This window comes from Saccostrea cucullata, unplaced genomic scaffold (genome assembly GCF_032062105.1).
Source record: "Saccostrea cucullata isolate Sc308-1 unplaced genomic scaffold, CSIRO_AGI_Scuc_v1 ctg3490, whole genome shotgun sequence".
In the NCBI taxonomy this organism is placed as follows: Eukaryota; Metazoa; Mollusca; class Bivalvia; order Ostreida; family Ostreidae; genus Saccostrea; species Saccostrea cuccullata.
In genome coordinates this window covers 2,121-21,847 of record NW_026933031.1, presented here as the reverse complement: position 1 = coordinate 21,847, position 19,727 = coordinate 2,121, and the positions used below count along the sequence as shown (strand labels likewise).

Genomic DNA, 19,727 nt, shown 5'->3' with positions numbered 1-19,727 from the left:
TGCGTATTTCTTTTATTACTGAAACGGTAGTAACAAAATTGTCTATTATGTGATTTGAATGATGTAGATCTAGAAGATGGATTCCATTTAAATTAAAATGACCTGTATATCAAGATCTCATAATTCAATATATCAAACAGCATAATGTTAAAAATCTTTGTTAAATGTAAAAAATGTCAAAGAAATGTCTAATCTGGGAAGATTTTCAATTTGTTCAGCACTTCACAACATTCACAACGAAGAATATATAGAATAATAGACTAAATTGTTTGTAGCATATAATTTATATGTCATTATTTATTATATAACTGAAAGATTTGAATTTATCAGTGTTTTTTGTTTAGATATATAATAATTTTCTGATGTGCCATAAGGCACAAGGAAATAAAGAATTGAATTGACATTTTATATATACCTGACTGCATTGACAATCCAGACGTATTTTATTCACTGCATATCGTAAATACATACTCGTAAGTTGGTATCAGGTCAACATGGTCAATAAAGGTCAAGAATTTCTTCTTCCAACAAAAAGATCGATGAGTCTCTGAATAACAATGCCGATCATGTAGTGCTTTTTAGCCGGGCTTATTGCTCAAAGAGCAATTGCCGGCTTATGTGATCCTGTTCAAGGCAGGATGTTAACCCAATAGTCGCCATTTTAAAGTTACGTGCAAAAATATAGTTCTTACTCTCAACCGCTTTTGAGATAATACAAACGCTAAATAAAGCAACAAAAATAAAACGAAGTTTCATCTATATAAAATAAACATTTGTAGTAATGACTTTGAAAACTTCATAAGTCAAAGAACATAGTCGACTGTTCATTAGCGTAAGGAGTTTTGATAATCAGTCTTACCGTAGTTCTCTACACATACGAGGTAAAGCAGGAGAGGGAACCAGACTGGCCTGCTTGTTTACATTCAGCTGCGGTACCAGATTAATTCTGATTCTGACAAAATCGGACCGTGGTATTAGGATTGTAAAACTCACTGTCAGTGTCTTATCCACAGGCGCTTGACGTTTTTAACCTTTCTCTTTATAAATAAAAAATTCCGCTACTATAATAATAAACAAGGTCGGACACGTAGCCATCTTGGATTTTTTTCAGGTCAGCTTCCTCACCTCGATTTTTAGTCTACAATATGTTTAAAATAAACAGATACAACCCTTTCCTGGGAGTACTTACCTTAACTATGCCTCCATTTTCGGGCAATCCAACTCAAACCACATCAAACCCTCTCTAATCTTTAAAATATCGCTTCATACGCAGTCTACTGCTACCGACTCGGTAAAAACTTAGAAAAGGGAGGCCGGAAGTTTATGTTAGAACGTCATAATCCGGGAAAGCCCTTTTCTGATTGGTTGATATCTTAAGAGCTATTAATATTAAAATTGCGGTAATATTTGAAATAGAAAACGAACTGTTTGCATCATGTTAATCTATAGCATGAAAAATAAAATACACACAAAATAATGGAGCTTAAACAGTTTTACTGGTATGTATCATATAAATATCCTAGTAATCAATCAAATTTAAGTAGAGGGAATTCTCATTTACATAATAACATCAACTTCCGGCCTCCCTTTTCTAAGTTTTTACCGAGTCGGTAGCAGTAGGCTGCGTATGAAGCGATATTTTAAAGATTAGAGGGGGTTTAATGTGGTTTGAGTTGGATTGCCCGAAAGTGGAGGCATAGTTAAGGTAAGTACTCCCAGGAAAGGGTTGTATCTGTTTATTTTAAACATATTGTAGACTAAAAATCGAGGTGAGGTAGCTGACCTGAAAAAAATCCAAGATGGCTACGTGTCCGACCTTGTTTATTATTATAGTAGGGAAATTTTGTATCTATAAAAAGAAAGGTTAAAAACGTCAAGCGCCTGTGGTCTTATCATTTATATTGATAGTTTTAAAATAATTTTTTTATCAGAATATAAACGTGATTCATGTAAGAAATCCATTCTACTCTGTAAATGAGCCCGGCTCTCTGTACTTCTGAGTACTTTGATTATATTTAAATTTCGGAAATCCAAATGGAATAGATACATGTACATTTTCACAAAATATTATGTTAATTACGACCAAGATAAAATTGATTTCTTATAACACACCTCAGATTAGATGCTTAATTGTCAGGGAAATTGAAATTGTCTGTTCTAGTCGTAAGATTTTTTGTGTATGAAAAGACCCACTACGTATGTCGTATTTGGGTACAGTATTTTACTGAGAAAGACATTTATGGTAACCTTACAACACCAATGAATTCAGTAAAAGATGAAAAGGATCCCCTCTCTATTGCTGGGATTCATACTATAGGTCAATCTTTCACTTAAATAAAACTCGACTCATATTGATTACAGTCCTTTAATTCCATATATATATATGAATCTTCTGTTTACCTGTTTTCAACACTTTCGTTTTTAAAAACGCCCATCCCTTCTGTTTAAACGTTCGGTCAATCTGCTCAATTGTACACGGTACTGGTAGATATAAATATGACTGTTCTATCATAGCTTTGCTATTCTAGAACGAGTATATAAAATAAAGTTTTTATGGAAAAAGTTTTATTGCCCATAATAGCCTCGACATACTCCCAGAGGCGATGATTTGAACAAATCTGAATCTTCCCTTTGTAAAGAAACTTTAACAAGTTTCCATTTTTCTGACCTAGTAGTTCTTGAAATCTTTTTACATGATTCTAGACGCCAAATTTTAACTTTTTCTTAATTATCTGTCATTGAAGGAAGAGTTAAAATATGTAGTCCTCCATTTGAATAATAAATTTGTATGTCTTTCACCCAAGAATGCTTGGTTAAATTCGATTTCGTGGTTTTGGGGAAGAAGATAAAAAGTTTATGCCAATAAAGGCAATTTAACGGATAAATCTTGATCAGATAGAAGAGCTCACTCGAACCTTCAGCTCAGGTAAGCTAAAGAAAAAAATCCCGCTAGTTAAACAAAACAAAGATAAGCACTTGCTGGTTATATAGAAAATTAATGTCTTACATACAAACAGTTACAAATGTGTATCATCTTGATGATAAAGGTCGTTCACGTTTGATTTTTCACTGTTTCCGTTTATCTCGTTAATATCACTTTTTTCTGAATGGAAACGCTGTGGCTTTTGTTTGTCTGAAGTTACTTTTATAACTTTTGACCTGTTGGTCTTCTTTTCAAAGTCTTCGCTTGTATCTCTTGAAGCATTATCTTTTCTTTCCATATTAGATATAGAACTGTCTTTTTCCCTTTGAATGTATTTATGCTTGGGTCCCTTCTTGCCTTTTCTTCCAGAGAAATGTTTGCAGTGCATGTGTAATGTACCTAAATCCAGAATTACAATTCCTCCAAGCATAGACACAATTATTATGATACCAACGACGCCGACGCTTGTGGCAGAGGGACGCGTGTCTTTGACGCTTGTTCTTGACGCTTTGCGTTTCTTTTCTCGAATCTTCTCCCCAATCTCTTCCAACTCTCGTTTTAACACCTCAAACGGTTCCTCTGTAGTAGGGGGCTGTGTGCTAGATAGTGTTTCTTGTTTCGTACTCTCTGTTGTGTAGTCCGCTGAAGTGAATATTACATGTTAATATTACATTTAGCATACAGAAGTAATTGAAAGCGATGCTAAAGCAGGCGCGGATCCAGAAATTTTTTCAAGGGGGGGTCCACCCCAGTCAAAAAAAAATCCAATCCCAGAAATTTCTTGACAAGCACAAAAAAAAAAAAAAAGAAAAAAACCGGAAAAATTGAAATATTGCCCAAAGTCAAAAATCCTATTTCGTGGGGGGGGGGGGGGGGGGGGGGGGGGGGGGTTAGAGGCAAACTTTTTCCACTACCAATTCATTTCAATAGCAACACCAAACTCGTTCAAACGTCAAAAACCTATTTCGTGGGGGGGGGGGGTAGTGGTGACTTCTTTTGCCTCAAATCTTACCCATTTCACACATATTCGCGTTTACCAGGGGGGGGGGTCAGCGTTTTCCAGGGGGGGTCCATGGTAACTTTTTTCTTGTTTTAGTATATACATTTTTTAACCTGGTAAATTCCAGGGGGGGTCCTGACCCCCCCGACCCCCCCTCTAGATCCGCGCATGCTAAAGGCTTTTACATGTATTTGACATAACTCCATATGCCATGCGACCTTCTGTTATTAAATGCAAAGCATAACTTTGATCCATTTATAGTAGAGATTTTTTGACATACCCGGTAAATAAAATTTATAAAAAGTCACCATCCTTTGATACATTTATGTTCAATAAAGGTCAAGGCCATATTAAGAGATCAAAGTACCCCAAAATTATTGTTGCAGAAAGCACAAATTTGTTTCAAGTCTTGCACAAAACCAGTCTGAAATTTAAAATTAATTCCAAAACCCCAAAGTGAAAGAACAGTTCCTTTGACAAGCATACGTAAGAAGCCACCACTTTTCAGTAAGCATTTGTATATATGAATACAAGTAGAAATCTGGATGTTCAAATTAATGCACATCGTAATGAAAATATAAATTTATTATACAGGTTGATCTGGTTTTATTGTTCCTACAGTCTTGCAATACCGGTACACCAGAAGTCCAATTGAAAAGCTTGCATAAATTACCAGTTAACACTTTTTTTCAGATTAGATTCCGTAAGACCTGTTTTCCAAAACAATTTTTTACACAGCTATATCAAATAGAAATTTGTTTGTAAAAAGGAATATATTGAATATTTTGCGACATGCTAAAACTTAAGAAGAAATTTATACTGACAAGTAAAAAGACGACCGTCACGAACAAACGCAGGGGAATAATAAAAATGTACCCAACTTATTTATCCCCAGGGAGGATTATATTTAAAAAAAAAAAAAAAAAAAAAACACTTATAACCTAGGTTTACGTACCAGTTGTTGGTGTGGTTGTAAATGGATAATCGTCGATGCCTGCAAAAAATAATTAATAAGTCAACATAAGAACACACATAAACTTTAGCAATATATGAAAAATTTTTTTTTTTTTTGGAGTTTGCATACAGCTTACCAAAGTAACATTTTCTGTGGTAGTAGTTCCAGCCAGGTATATCTTGTAAGAAATAATGACTCTCTGTCCATCTATTGACGTCACTTAATTGACAGGTTTGCTTTTCCAGGTTGTATTCAAATGAGCGACACGTGAACTGCGTGGACGAATTACAAACTTGATTACATTCAGAGAGGGAGGAATTTATCAAAACGAGGCTATTGTGAGCCACCATCACTGATGCTATCTCCTTCTGGAATCTGCAGGTATCTAAAGAAAAAGTTGATATTATATACATTGTTTTTCTTTTTGATAAAACCTTCTTTATAAAAATGGTTGCTTGTCCTCTCCCTTCCGACTGACAGAACATTTTTTTTATTCCTCTTATCCTGTGAACAAATTAAATTTGTTGAAAAAATGTTTTTCCATCTAGCTACCGACCGATAATTTTATCCTGAGTCGTAAGAGAGCCAAAAAAAAAACAAAACATTATTTTAAAGATGGCCCGGTGTAATATTCTTATTACACAAAGATCCCCATTCATTATGTTTGAAACATAGAAACTGATTATCTATGAATCAGTTAACAGTTTTAAATTATTCAAGATAAAACAAAATGAATTCTTTTTTGTAATTAATTATTTTTGTAATAAAATAGAAAAATGCTTTAAAAAAAATCACCCTCTTTGAACTGGCAAATAAAGGGTTTAGATTCGGTACATATGCCTTCGTACCACCAGTATGGATGTTTCAGGGTAACCGAGGCACACTTCTTTGATCTGTCATATCGGTTCGGTTCATATTTCCAGTTGGTTTCTGTAAGTGGTTCCCCATTCACCCAGTTCCAGTCCATGTACTCCTCTTGTGAAAGACCAATCCATACTGTCTGTGAACTAAAACAATTCCATAATATGATTCTTATTATTATACCATGCATACTTTGTTCAGAGGCAAAAAGTGTATTTTTAGGTCACCTGAGTAAACTCATATGTTCCATATGTTTCATTGCTGTGGCCTTCAACTCGACATTTTGATATATCGACGACGTATTGTCAATCAACAATTATAGTTATTTTTATTCCAATGTCGATATGATATATCCTGGTGAGCTTGAGATAAAAGATACCACAGAGTCTGACACATCTGTTTGTATACTTGGATATTTGACTTGAAAAATACATTAATGGTAATCTAGCAACCAAGCTCAATGATAAAAGTGATGACTTTAACTTTTCTATCGCCAACTTCCCTTAATTATGCAGCAATATACATGTGCCTTCATCACCTGCATACGGAGTATATATATTTCAGTTGATTCGATACGCAAAAACATGCTCCACATATGAACAATTTCTAAAATGAGGTAAATTATTGTTAAACAAGTTGATGAAACAATAATATCAGCAGTCTCGTTTTAAGTCATCATTTCGGAAGTTCTATGGTCGATACAGCAAATACAGTTTATCATTAAGTCAAATGCTGACTGACATTTTTCATACCAATTGTTAGACTAAGTTCATTATTTATACACTGAATTGACGACGGATTTTCTCGTTATTTCCCGATCATGACAAGGAACACACGGCGGGTGTGACCTGTCAGCAGGGGATGCTCACTCCTCCATGGCACCTGATCCCACCTTTGATGTTTCGGAGGTCCGTGTTTGCTCTGCTCCTATTTTGTATTGTTTTATGGACTTTGATATTGAATACTGTTCGTTATCTCCATATCCTTCATTCTAGAAATATTGATATGAGACAAAACAGTGTGTACTTTTCTGTGGATGTTAAGTTAGCCTCTGGGATTATGGATTTATCATTCAGAACAGCTAATGTCCCTCCCTTTGATTTGCAAAAGTCGTTGGCTTTAGACCATGACAAAGGGCCCTCAAACATCAGGACTCTCAGTGGTTGTAGCAGTTGTGAGGGTACTAGAAATTGAATTAAAAACAAAGCAACTTTTTTATTGAAGTAATGTGTGAATCTTTAATTCTTTGAAACACTGTATAATTACCAATATACGAGGGTTGTCCCATAAAGTCGTAGACAATGTTAATTACCTTTTTTAACACGCAACCAATGCTAACCAAATTTTGCATAGACATAATACATTCAAAGTTCTTTAAAATTGTGAATTCTTAAATATATATCTTTCATATTAATGATATTGGGACGATTTATATGAAGGCCGATATGGTCTGTCGGCGCACGACCAAAATTCGGAATAATTTACGCATTTAACTATTACATTTGTTTTTATTTCTTTGGTACTATGTAAAAGATTGAACTAAAATTTAAATCACTGAAACCAGAATGAAATTCTTAATAATATGTCAAAATTTCATATATATAACATCAGAAACAGACGGCTGGTGTCATGATTTTCAAAGTGTTGTTCGAATTGAGGTTGATGGAAATGACGTCGTCGAACGCGTACCCGGCGCACGAAAATATGATAAATTGTTTTTGGTATGTTTTATATTCATCAGAGAAGGGGAAAAAAAAGAGTACAGAAAGGACATTACAAACTACATTTTAATAGAAAAGCTGTTTTTAATAGCATGAGATTCAAAGACAGTTTTTTTTTCTATATCGAAAAAAATAGCTATTGCATGTAAAGTAGAGTACTGATTGTTTAACGCAGACATATGGGAACGTTCTGGGCCATGAACGTCGTAAAACAAGGTGCATTCTCTGCTGCCTAAAATGTAAGGTGATCTTTCAACTAATTTAATTTTGACTAAAATTTGAATCTGCTTAAGAAAACGTACAGTAGTGAATTTAAATTATTCTCTAAGTCAAGAGTGGTTTTTCACAATAAAAATATTCACTTGGATGTTAATAGCCTTATGTGAAGCAGAAAAAGGGACCATGACATTATGAGAGACGTAAATTACGCTTGCTATCGTACGCCGCTGTACACTTACATGGTATCTTTATTTTTTTCCATAGTTTTCTTATTAAATGTTGTATCGTCATGAAACTTGAAATGTATGATCATAAAATGTCACTCTTTGCTATGACAAGAAAAGAAATTTGATTTAGCAAAGAGAACATAAAATATGTTCCCTGTCTACGACTTTTTGGAACAACCCTCGTATATAATGAAATTAAATCTTAATGATAAACACTCGATGGTAAGAATCCTACATTTTAAATCTCATAATGTTTCATGAATATAATACTGTTCCTGTCATAATAAAGATACCTGAAGTTTGGGGGGTCGTTGAGACTGTAGAATCTGTTGATGATGTTGATGACACGGTTAATAGAGTGGAAAAAGTTGATGAAAATTCACGGAGGTCGTTCTGCAACAATGCTACAAGCATTTTGAATACAAATTATGAATTTCATTTTACATTATTCAGAATTTTATGATGTGATTAAAAGTGAACAAAAATGACATTTTTTTCAACAAATAGAGTTTTTTTTATTTCTTAAGGTATATACAATTGACAAATTGAAATACCACCTGTTATGCAAGTTTTATGATAGTAATCCCAACTTCTAACATTGAAGGCGAACTGACTTGATTTTTGCCATCTGTTGGTCTGAGAGAGTTGACAGTACTGGCTGACTGGATTGTACTCGAAGCTGCGGCAGACGAACTCCGTTACCGTCTCACAAAGATCGTGACAGTGCTGCCACGTGATTGCAGTCTTAGTGAAGATGTTATTGCCCCGAATACTTGTTTGTTCGTAAATTCTGTACTGGCATTGTCCTGAAGTTACAAGTTACAATTCCCTTTTTTCATAATGATGAAAAAAAACAAACAGAAAAAGTAGGTTTGATTCATAAAAACTCTAAACACAATAAAAACCATCTTTTAATTCTTTTTGTTTTGTTTTGTTTTTGTTTTGATTTTTATGATTACTAGAAATTATAAAATTATGTAATTAAGCATGATCTTATTTTGCATCTTCTATCCAATGGACATTTTTTTTCTAAAATTTTTTGGGGGGCTAGTGCTTTGAATCTGAACCGATATTTTAGAGCCCTCCATATAAATCATGTTGCCTTAGATACATTTCTAAAATAATCCATAAGTGCAAGCAACCACAGGAAACCGATAAAAAGGGTTCCAAAATAAAATCCACTAAATGGATACCAATGGTAGTGAAAGAATAAAAATCAATGCATTTATTCTCAATCAAGTTTTTAAAAACAAGACTTTCCTCAAATAAATGTTGTTTTAATTCATGAATTAAGAAGAGTACATAAGACCTTGATTGCATGTTTAATTTTATAGTTGCAAGTCGTTTTTGTCTCTTTAATTTGTTATCAATTTCACGTGAATCTTAAAATTACACTGTATCTTATTCATTTCAAAGAATACTTGGATATTTTTCAATGTTCAACATATAGGGACCGAAATTTGGAACAGTGCTATTCAATAAACAATTTCAAAAGAGACATAAAGAAGAATACATGTATTGCTGGCGTATCCTTAGGCTTAATCTTACTCATAGAAACTTGTTGTGAAACCAAAAGTAAGAACGCAAAAAAGCGTTTTCTTTCTGAAATATGCTTAATATAGCTGCATAGCTGTATATCGCTTTACTTCCCTCCCGAGATTTTTTCACTCTTATGGAGACGCCACTACTTGTTGGTGGAGAGCTGCAAATTTTGTCATATGCTCGGCACTAAGCACCATTGAGCAGTAAACGATCTTTTTTTTGTGCCAGCGCCTACTGCGACACTGGGCCTCGGTTTATACGGTATCATCCCAAGGACCGATCTCCACGTCCCACAGTGAGATTTAAACCCGCGTCCTAAGGATAGACTCTATTTCGCAACTCTAGAGCAGACGCACGTATCACTGCGTCACGCGGGCGACTGCTTATTATAAAAAATAACTTTAAATATTTTATCTATAAAAAAGATGACGAAGCGCTTCAACTCAATTCTTACATTTACACGTATAAGTGGAGAAAATTAAATAGTGTAAAATACGTAGTGCCTTATCAATATATTAACTTATTCTGCGCGTTTTTTGTGCAGTATTCTTAAACAACGATGAACCGATCAGCTATAAAGTACATTATTTTAGGAGCTTTTATTATTAATCATTCCCTTAGTTTTTTTTAATGTGTGATGATAAATAACAAAAAAATCCTTTTCTCTCTGTCTGGATAATAGACGCGGTCGACAGAGTTCAATACAAAAATCATTTAAGCTATCAATGGATCAGACATATTCAATAAATTATGGTCTGGAATGACGTAAAACATTGTTTATGATTCTTGTTGGGTTGCTGAAACTTTTTTTTTTATCAGATATTACGTGATTTAAAATAACCCTTTAAGATAAAAATCAGTGATCATTAATATCATTAAGATCAATATATACCACAGAACTGTCTTCCTTTTCACATTTACGAGCTTCTAAACATAAAACAGGGGTCAAAGCATATTTATCAATAAATTCTAGGTTAATCGACCAACATGCAGTATGACTGTCCGTCTGTCTGAATGTCTGCCTATCTGCCCCACTATATGTTATTTTGTCTGAAATGAAAGAGCCGAGACCGTTTATACAGTTCTGGAATTGTACGCCTTTAATAACAGCAGGAAGAAGGATTTAAATCATCCTTTCGCCCGAGTGGCGGAGTGGTTAGAGTGTCTTCTCTAGAGCCGCGAAGTAAGGAGTTGACCCTTACGTCGCAGGTCCGAATCCCACCGTTGGACGTGGAGACCGGTGCTTCGGATGAGACCGTATAAACCGAGGTTCAGTGTTGCAGTAGGTGTTGGCACAAAAGGAACCCTCAATGATCAATGGCTGCTAATGCCGAGTATAGGACATAATTTACAGCTCTTTATCGGCAAGTGATGGCGTCTCCATATGAGTGAAAAATTCTCGAGAGGGACGTTAAACTGCACGCAATCGATCAATCAAACCCTCCTTACATAGCTTATTTTTACAGACATTCAAGTAATTTAATTTCAATACAAAATACTGTGTTCAATTAATATACTTTAAAGTTGACCATGCACTAGCTTACAATTAATTTGATTATGATTTGATAGAGACACAATTTGCAAAAGATAAGAAAATATATAATAAATTCGTACGCGTACATTCAATATCCACACTGATGTGATTTTGCTGATTGTGCATAGCTTATATAAATTAATATATTTACCTTTCCTTTCTAATAAATTGTTTCTTGTATATCTGATATGGATAAAAGCCAATGAAAATGTGAATCTTTTTGCAACTAACATTCACTTCAAGACCTTATGGAATCAAACTATCCAAGTATTCACATGCTATAATAGACTGTGAGAGGTTAGTACCTGTTTGATACTGACACAGAAAAGGCAGTTCTTGAAGACAATTGTATTGGGAAGACGTTCTATTGCCATTTAGAGTTATGGCATCACAAACATGCAATGTTATCTCATCTTTGAAATATCCACTGCTTGGGTCCCCATTCCAAACAGTTATGTTTCTGAAAAATGAATGCAAACAATTTAAGCTCACTCTTGCCCATTCCCCACCTTTAGAGGAAGTTGATAAAACTGTTTTACATTTTAGCTTCTCAAAAGGGACATTAGTTACACAAATAAATGAATTAATTCAAATGTTCTTTGTAACATTAAAACTTTTTTTTTTAATTTAGCACTTTTATACTCGAATAATTTAATTTAACTTCTAACACGTCATTTGATTGGATAAAAGATTTTATCTATTTTGTATAACATAACTTGCCTACGTCACAATGAGTTACGTCAAAAAACGTATTACTCCGCTTGACGTTACTTTTAAAATTTAATCAATGTGAAGCCTTATTCTTGGGGAAATTTGTCTCATTGTCTGCAGTGAAATTAAATTATAAGGAATGAAGCTTATTTCAACTTATATTAACGATATAACATAACTTGGGGCAGTTTACGCTTTATAAACCGCTTCGCGGTTTATAAAAAAGCGTAAACTGCCCTAAGTTTTGTTATATCGTATGATATAAGTTGAAATAAGCTTCATTCCTTAAGTATTCAGCGGCAAAGAAATAAACCTATTATTTTGCATTTGTTCGTAAGGTGCAAACAACCTCTCAAAGTTTTATAACAGGCACTAAAACTAAATATTTATTATCAACACTTGTATGTACATATTCAAGTACGTACACATGTATCATAAAAAAGCACACGAAAAAATCTGCTATTAAACAGAGCACTTATTTTGTGCATAGAATATCTTCTTTTCTTAAAAATCTGTCAAACGTTTCATGTCAAACATTTTCTAATTAACTTTATAACTATGGTTTGCAGGATGGTGACTCTCAAATTTCAACATTTAGAAACATTAATAGATTTTAGCCACATTTAGAATGGTTTCTTACACACAAATCTTTTGGTTTAATTTTAGAAGAACACAAAATACAGTTGTGGCATTTTCTTGTGATATTTATAATACGTTGTACTTGAGCTAACAAACAGAGACATATCATTTGTGTTTTTAAGAAATGGGGTTTTAATATAGAATATCATTAAGCTCCTGAAAAATCTACGAATCTTTTGCTGATCACTGGATGAAAAATACAGTTTCCGCATGGCTGAAACTCTACTGAAACTCTGCGGAAACTTAAGGTTACTAATAGTTTCTGCAAAGTTTCAGTGTGGAAACTTCAAGTTTCATCAAGTTTCCGCAGTGCGGAAACCAAAGGTGTCCACGAATCCAAATAGTTTCCGCAACGGAAACTTGCTGAAACTTGAGGTATACGCAAGGTTTCAGCATGCGTATACTGTTGAAATACATATGGTGTACCATAGGTTTCCGCAACTGAAACTTGAGGTATACGCAAGGTTTCAGTATGCGTATACGGTTGAAATACATATGGTTTACCAATGGTTTCCGCAACAGAAACTTGCTGAAACTTGAGGTATACGCAAGGTTTCAGTATGCATTTACAATATTGATATACATAGGGTATACTATAGGTTTCCGCAACGGAAACTGTAGTATTGACTACACAATTTAGCCCTGGTTTTCAACCAAAAGTCATTTTCCCCCTGAATTCTCATATTGGAAAAAACAACAACACACATACACTAGTTATCAAAGAATATTTAATGTTATTATCAACATTTATTTTCTCTTGCATCATAAACATTTTTACAGCTAAGTCCAAGCCCTCAAGTCACGACTGGAGGACAGAGAAAATGTTTGCAATTAATGATGTCTCATACATCAGAGATATAATCTTGCGAGAGGAACTTAGAACTGCATTACTGCAATAAATCAACTAAATCTGAATTCGGTTTATGCAAGTCTAGTATTATCAAGGAAATGTAAAATTACTTGGTATAATAAATGCACAAGTTCACATCATAAGTAGCCAATAAGCACCAAGGTGGATTCCTTTGTTAAAAATTCAGTTTGTAGTCCATCATCAACCAACAGAAAAGTCCTTAATGAGCGGTTCTCATTTTTTGATGACCCACTTACACTTATCATGCTTATGCTAGTGGTGGCTGCATGTTTTCGGAACTGTGCAACACATCAATGTAGTCTGCATGTATGACCTGTTCCAGTTTCAGTCGACTTTAAAAATATCAATGCTTGAGTATAGAGAGACTTGTTTTCATCATTGGAGAAATGATATCATGTTCAAGTTGGATTGATCTGCTCGTCAGTTACTTCAACCTATTGAAAATATATATAAATATAGTTTAACAAAATCCCAATCTAAATAAAACAACATGTTAGATCCTCTCGCATACTCGCTACACAACATCTAACAACATCCCAGAGAAGGTCACGTCAGATGTCAAATACGGAACAACTCTAGACTTATTCATTTCAATATATGAAAAACAATAATTTTGCAGTTGACTATTTGATTGGTTAATAGAATTTGACCTCTGACGTGACACTCTACAAAATGTTGTTAGATTTAGGTAGTATCTAACATTTAATATTAATTGGATTGACAAAGTCCATAATGCTGTTCTAGTACAAGCCTTTGTTTGATTAATTTCACATTTTAAGCATTTTTTTTATCAGAATGATTTAAAATGAAATCTAAAAATTTATCAAGTGTAAAATATCATTAGTTTATTAAGGTCAAAGGAGACGTTCCTCAAAATCTGTTTTGTATATCTTCGTAATGTATGAAAAATATTCAAAATTCTAATAACATTCTTATTTCTAAACCAGTTTCTAAACGTCTTTAAAAAATCCAAACCCTTAAAGATTTGAAACTGGAAAATTATTTTTCTTCCCCAAAGGATTATATAAGAAAAACTACCCCTGGTATTTTGCAGAAATGCCTGGTAAGGTACCTCAATTTTTTTGTGAGTAAACATGTTTAAGTAGCAATACTTCAATGACAAACTCCTAGAAAAATTCATCTATTATTAAGGAACGTCTCGTCTGTCCTTAAAGTTGCCTCTTTTAAACACTTGACTAGGACAAACTTGAATTTATTTAAATGTACCTGAATATGTATGTATAAATTTGTTCCTGATTTTCAGAATAAATTAAGGAATTTTCTTTTATTCTACTTGTTCATCAAAATATTTTTTTATTTGAATAACAACTAGAGGCCCACAGACCTAATAGGTATCATGTAACAACTTTCACTCCATTGAATTTGGTTTGTGTTTTAAACAAAAAGCCATGAAATTCCATATTTTGAAAGACGCACCATTGTTTATCATAATTATACACTTAGCATGCTTACTTTGGTTACTCAATACCCAAAGGTGGATCAGAGTAATAAAGATAAAATGCAATTCCATTTTGAAACCACCAGTTGTGTACCCCAACCCACAGGAACCACTAACCCTGGGGCCACACATTTCAACATTTTCTAAATGTTATCTTAAGTTTTATTTCATCATAAATGGTTGATTAATTCCAAAGAGCTATATGGACCAATCCTAGTACTAGAACCCCTGACCTTGGGGCCATGAATTTCATAATTATGGTAGACGACTCAGTGCTCATTACAATCATGCCAACAGTTTGACTGCTTGATGTCCAGGAGTAAAAAAGAAGGGGGGTATCATAAAATTTACAAATTTTGTTCCCCTTCACCCTTCACCATGCTTTGTACCAATATTGGTTGAAATTGGTTGAGCGGTTGCAAGGAAGAAGCTGAAAATGTTCAAATGTTAACACACAACAGACAAAACAGATAGTAATAGGTCACCTGAGTTTACTAAGGTGACCTAAAAATAGGCCTATTTATAAATACTTATTTTAAATAAATCATAGAATTTTAGTAGGTAGCACGCAAAATGAGACTTTCTAAGAAAATGTTAACATCCGTTAATTTGATGGAAATGCCAAACATACAAAGATATTATATAAAGCTTAAAAAGTAGAGGAAAGCAGCTTACATCCCCCCTCCCCCACAACACACACACACACTGACAACCACTGACTATGATAAATAGAGAGCTTTAAATTATACAGTGAGATTAAGAAAACAATAGAAAATAAAAACATATACTTTGTGCTTTAGTCCTTAATTTCCTTAGTATTTTCCTAAAATAGAGTTACCTAAGTTCTTACTACTAAAACATACTTTTTAACAGAAGTATTCTTCATCTTCTCTTTTTTTTCAGATGATTTGTTCCATGGATATCTGAAATTAAAATAGATCGAGTTAGTACAGTACCGTACAGTAATAACTTTTTTGTTTTAAGCATGAGCTCAGAAAAGTCCCAAAAACCACTAGCATGTTCATTTCCTTGCACCTGACATGCAGTGAAAATTCTAATGGACACATGACAATGAAAAAATGATTGGAAATTATCACAGTCACACTCTGGTCTAATTCTAAGTGGCAGTCCTATCAGGCTATCACAACCTTTACAAGATCTTGCAATGCAATTATATCTGAGAGTGAGAAAAATTAAATAAGTTATAATTTTCCATAAAAACAAGACTACATCTAAATTATGTTTGTTTAAGATATGTAGGCCCTGGCCTCTCCATTTTCTCCGATTCAAAATTATAATTTATTTGATAATTTATTTTATTTCATATTCTATTTTACATCAAGGGAAAATCATCTGTATAATAAGACACAACTAGGACTCTTCAGTGGCTATTGTTGAAAACTGATTTAATTAGTGATAGAAATATGGCAAATGGTAAACAGCTATAAACAGAGAGATTACAAAAGTCTTATTTGTGTATCAGTCATTTTATCAAGTCAATAAAATTTAGAGATCATGAATTTAAAGTATTATGTCAAATTTTCATAATGGGTCACATTGCCAGTGGTTAAAGCGACACGCCTAGAGTTGGAGAGTAAGAGCTGATTCCTACATCACGGGTCTGAATCCAATGTAGTACATAGAGACTGGTCACTGGGATGAGACTGTGTTGGTGACATGTCCACATTAATAAAAAGTTCTCTAAAGGGTAACAAATAAATACAAGTATATGTCATTATGACTGTATAATGAATCAATACATGTAACTTAAGAAATTGAAAATGGCCAATTGCCCATTTCATCAAGCTCCAGTCTAGATCATAATACCCACTTCAGGTAAATACTGTTCTGTTCATATCTGATCAAGAGAATCATTTTTATGGTTGTGATTTCTGATGTATTTAGAAACTGCACCACATTTAATACACAAGGTACAATAAAAACATGGTATTTCTAATGAACAATTACACCATGCACACTACCGGTAAATCAAGTTTTAGGTTGCTAAAATAGTGTTAATTGTTTCATATAGATCAAAACATGCACATGTGTCAGCATGAAATTACAATTGATCTCTTAATTTAAAAAAATAAATATCATTTTAACATTTTACGTTTAATTAATCATAATTATGCCTTGTAAGAAAAGATGTTTATGTATATTTGTGTATAAATATTTTGTTCACGTACGACAATGTTTCAAAATCATAATGTATGGTATGAAACTTCATAAAATACTTCAACTTGAATAATGTGAGGCATTCTGAAAATTATCAATTCACTTAATTCCCAAAATCTATCTCACTATCCCCAAATCTGCAAGTTCTCAGGAATTTTACTTTCATGACTATACAACATGTACAAATTGGCATTTCACAGTGATACAATACTACACAATGGCATTCTCCCAACATGATGCCTTCTAACATGTCTAATATTTACGATTGTAGACTGCATGTATGTTAAAAATATATTCAACCCCTTCCTCGGCTGTGCAGCACAGTCTTCCATAAATATTATAATAAATACAATTCAGCAAAAAATAAATGTAGGATTCAAGAAACTACTCCTGCGAAAAACAATGAACACATCCAGCAGTTATAATGAACAACAAAGCTCACCTTTTCTGAAAGAACATAAGCCTGGGGGCAAATCTTTCGATTTTCCGAAAAAGTAAACACCGGATACAAGTTCATAACGATATTATCCTCTAAAACCAACCTACATTTAAAATTCCGGAATACTACAACACGTATTTCTTTTTAACGTGATCGGGACGATGCAGAAAAACATATTCTAATAATCATACGAAAACATGCAAGATAAATACAATGGTACAAAATGCATGCGGCCGTTTTAACAGCAATTATTATACGTATCACAACCTAAGCTGAGAATGATTTACAAGGCGCTTTTTTCAAAATAATTATAACTGTACTATGGTCAATTTGAATTTTTGGAACGCGCCGTTTTGACCAAACTTTATTCTTACGATTGCAGACAATAAAAACAAAAATAAAGGTGCTATGAAGTGTAAGAAATAACTACCTGTATCTAATCTGTCGTTTGTGGTGCCTTTCTTCTGTGTAAAGTCAAAAGATCTTCTCATCTCTGTTGATTTTCTTGAGCAAGTTCTTGGTGTTTTCTTCGCCATTTTGTCCCTCTTTCTTCTACTAAAAATCTAACCAATGAGAGAGAGAAGCATTCTATCGCGATACGCCACCTAGTGATTGAATGCCAGTTCACCTTAGTTTTTGCATTTCTCTTTTGGCAATATTTTTTTACGTTTTAATTGCAGACGTCATTGCATTTATTACAACAGAATGAACAGTTTTAAATGCTTAAATAAAATTGATCATGTAATCGAAGTGGGTATAAAACCGTATTTTAAGTCCCTTATTATCATCATTATCATGTAATTGTTGAAACGGACTGTCCAGATTTTTACAAATAGATTGAAAATCATATACACATGTACTTAGATTATTGTGTAAAAAAAGTATACAAGTCAACAAAGTTATGCTGATGGCATATTATCCACAAACAAGAGCGATTTTATCCCCCCCCCCCTTCTAGTAAGCGATACGAATTAGCTGGTTAAAATTTTATCACAAGTCTGCAAATTTATGTTTATGTTTTTTTTAAATCTTAATCTATGGGATACATTTTTATTTGTGTCCTAAAATAGAATAGATAAATTAACAAAGTACATATAAGTTTATAATCATTGTTATATATATAGTAAATTATATTATGATTTATTTTGACCTTCGTAACTTAAATAAAACGAAGAAAAAAATTACAAACTATATTAGAATGTGTTGTATGAGTCTCTGTCTCTCTCTCTCTCTCTCTCTCTCTCTGGTATTGCTTTTTATACCTTTGTGAAGCTCAAAAGCAATATTGGGGTTATAAGAATTATTAATCAATTGTTAAACATTTCCATCTCAGAAAATATCTACAGTACAATTAATTATAAGTCTATATGTTAACTAAGAAGATCGATTATGTAGATGTAATTCCAACAGTATAAATGATAATCAAAATTCATTTTTTGTAACACGGTCATGTAAAAAAGATGATCATCAAGGAAAAAAAATTCATTCCATTAATAGTAAATAGCGCTACTTCTCGGCATAAGATGATGAACAAAAAATTATTAGTTATTACTCAATACAGAAGAGCAAATTTATAAATGATATCATATGTAATAGTAGTCATAGTCCTTTACACATGTCATGTATATTGTTGTTTACTAAATGTATTTATCTTTTTTTTTTTTATCTTTTCCTTATTATTGTAATAACCTCACACTTTTCTGTTTTGGACTCTAAATTAGAAATAAAACGTTGTTTTATTGTGTACTTAGAAATAACCTACAGAAAAAAGTCATGAAATAAAATTCATAGACTTTGTTTTCATTAGGTTGCGTATATCTCTAAATATTTTCAATATTTAAAGTTTACATGCAATGGTGGCAAACAAGGAATACCATTAATTGTCGATTATTTTGTGATTGCCGATTTCTTTGTAGAAAAATTGTAAAATAATACTGAATTTTTTTAAATAGTGTATTGAACTAGCAAATATTCTCCTTACCTGTAGATTAGTTTTATTATTTATTAGATTGATCTATAGATAAATATCTGAGAGGTTTTTCCTTTTTTTTTCTTTTAATCACCAACACATAATAAACTTAATAGCTTATATGAAACATTTTATATAGAATATTTTATGAAACAATCTTATTTGTTTGATTTTAGGTGAAGTTTTTTATATATAGAGTGTTTTTTTTTTTTTTTTTTTAATTATTAAAATTTGAATTCAGACACCTTGGGGTCATTACTAGTGACTATACTGTGTATACCATGTACTGCATGTATATATATTACGCTTGGTCACAGCCCATTGTTCCTCTAAGGTAGAAAAACCTCTCAATCCACATAGAATATACAAAATATACACCAACACGGTAGCAGGTGTCTTCGCGACACGTGTCTCCCCACCTGTGGCACGTGAGGACAGGTGCCCGCGAGTGGGGTTCAAAGAAAAGGATTGAAAATTTG

General features: G+C 33.1%; 1 protein-coding gene and 1 long non-coding RNA gene across 2 annotated transcripts; both read right to left on the bottom strand.

The window, feature by feature from the left end:
- Positions 1-3,017: 3,017 nt before the first annotated feature.
- Positions 3,018-12,436, bottom strand: LOC134237051 (uncharacterized). The gene is made up of 9 exons (XM_062719136.1): positions 12,429-12,436; positions 11,288-11,442; positions 8,464-8,712; positions 8,200-8,310; positions 6,766-6,922; positions 5,674-5,885; positions 5,015-5,263; positions 4,879-4,917; positions 3,018-3,565 (listed from the first exon to the last, which is right to left on the bottom strand). Exons 1-9 carry the CDS (start codon positions 12,434-12,436, stop codon positions 3,018-3,020), a joined length of 1,728 nt encoding a protein of 575 aa, XP_062575120.1.
- Positions 12,437-13,042: 606 nt separating this feature from the next.
- Positions 13,043-17,653, bottom strand: LOC134237052 (uncharacterized). Its single transcript, XR_009985748.1, has 3 exons — positions 17,283-17,653; positions 15,526-15,585; positions 13,043-13,637 (listed from the first exon to the last, which is right to left on the bottom strand). It is a non-coding gene; the product is annotated as an uncharacterized LOC134237052 (long non-coding RNA).
- Positions 17,654-19,727: the final 2,074 nt, after the last annotated feature.

Bases quoted from the DNA above. Each gene is read 5' to 3' on its own strand.
- LOC134237051 (XM_062719136.1), bottom strand. The intron at 5,264-5,673 runs GTGATTTTTTTT...CTTTTTCTTTAG, and splicing joins TATTTGCCAGTTCAAAGAGG to ATACCTGCAGATTCCAGAAG. The intron at 4,918-5,014 runs GTAAGCTGTATG...TATTTTTTGCAG, and splicing joins CCACAGAAAATGTTACTTTG to GCATCGACGATTATCCATTT.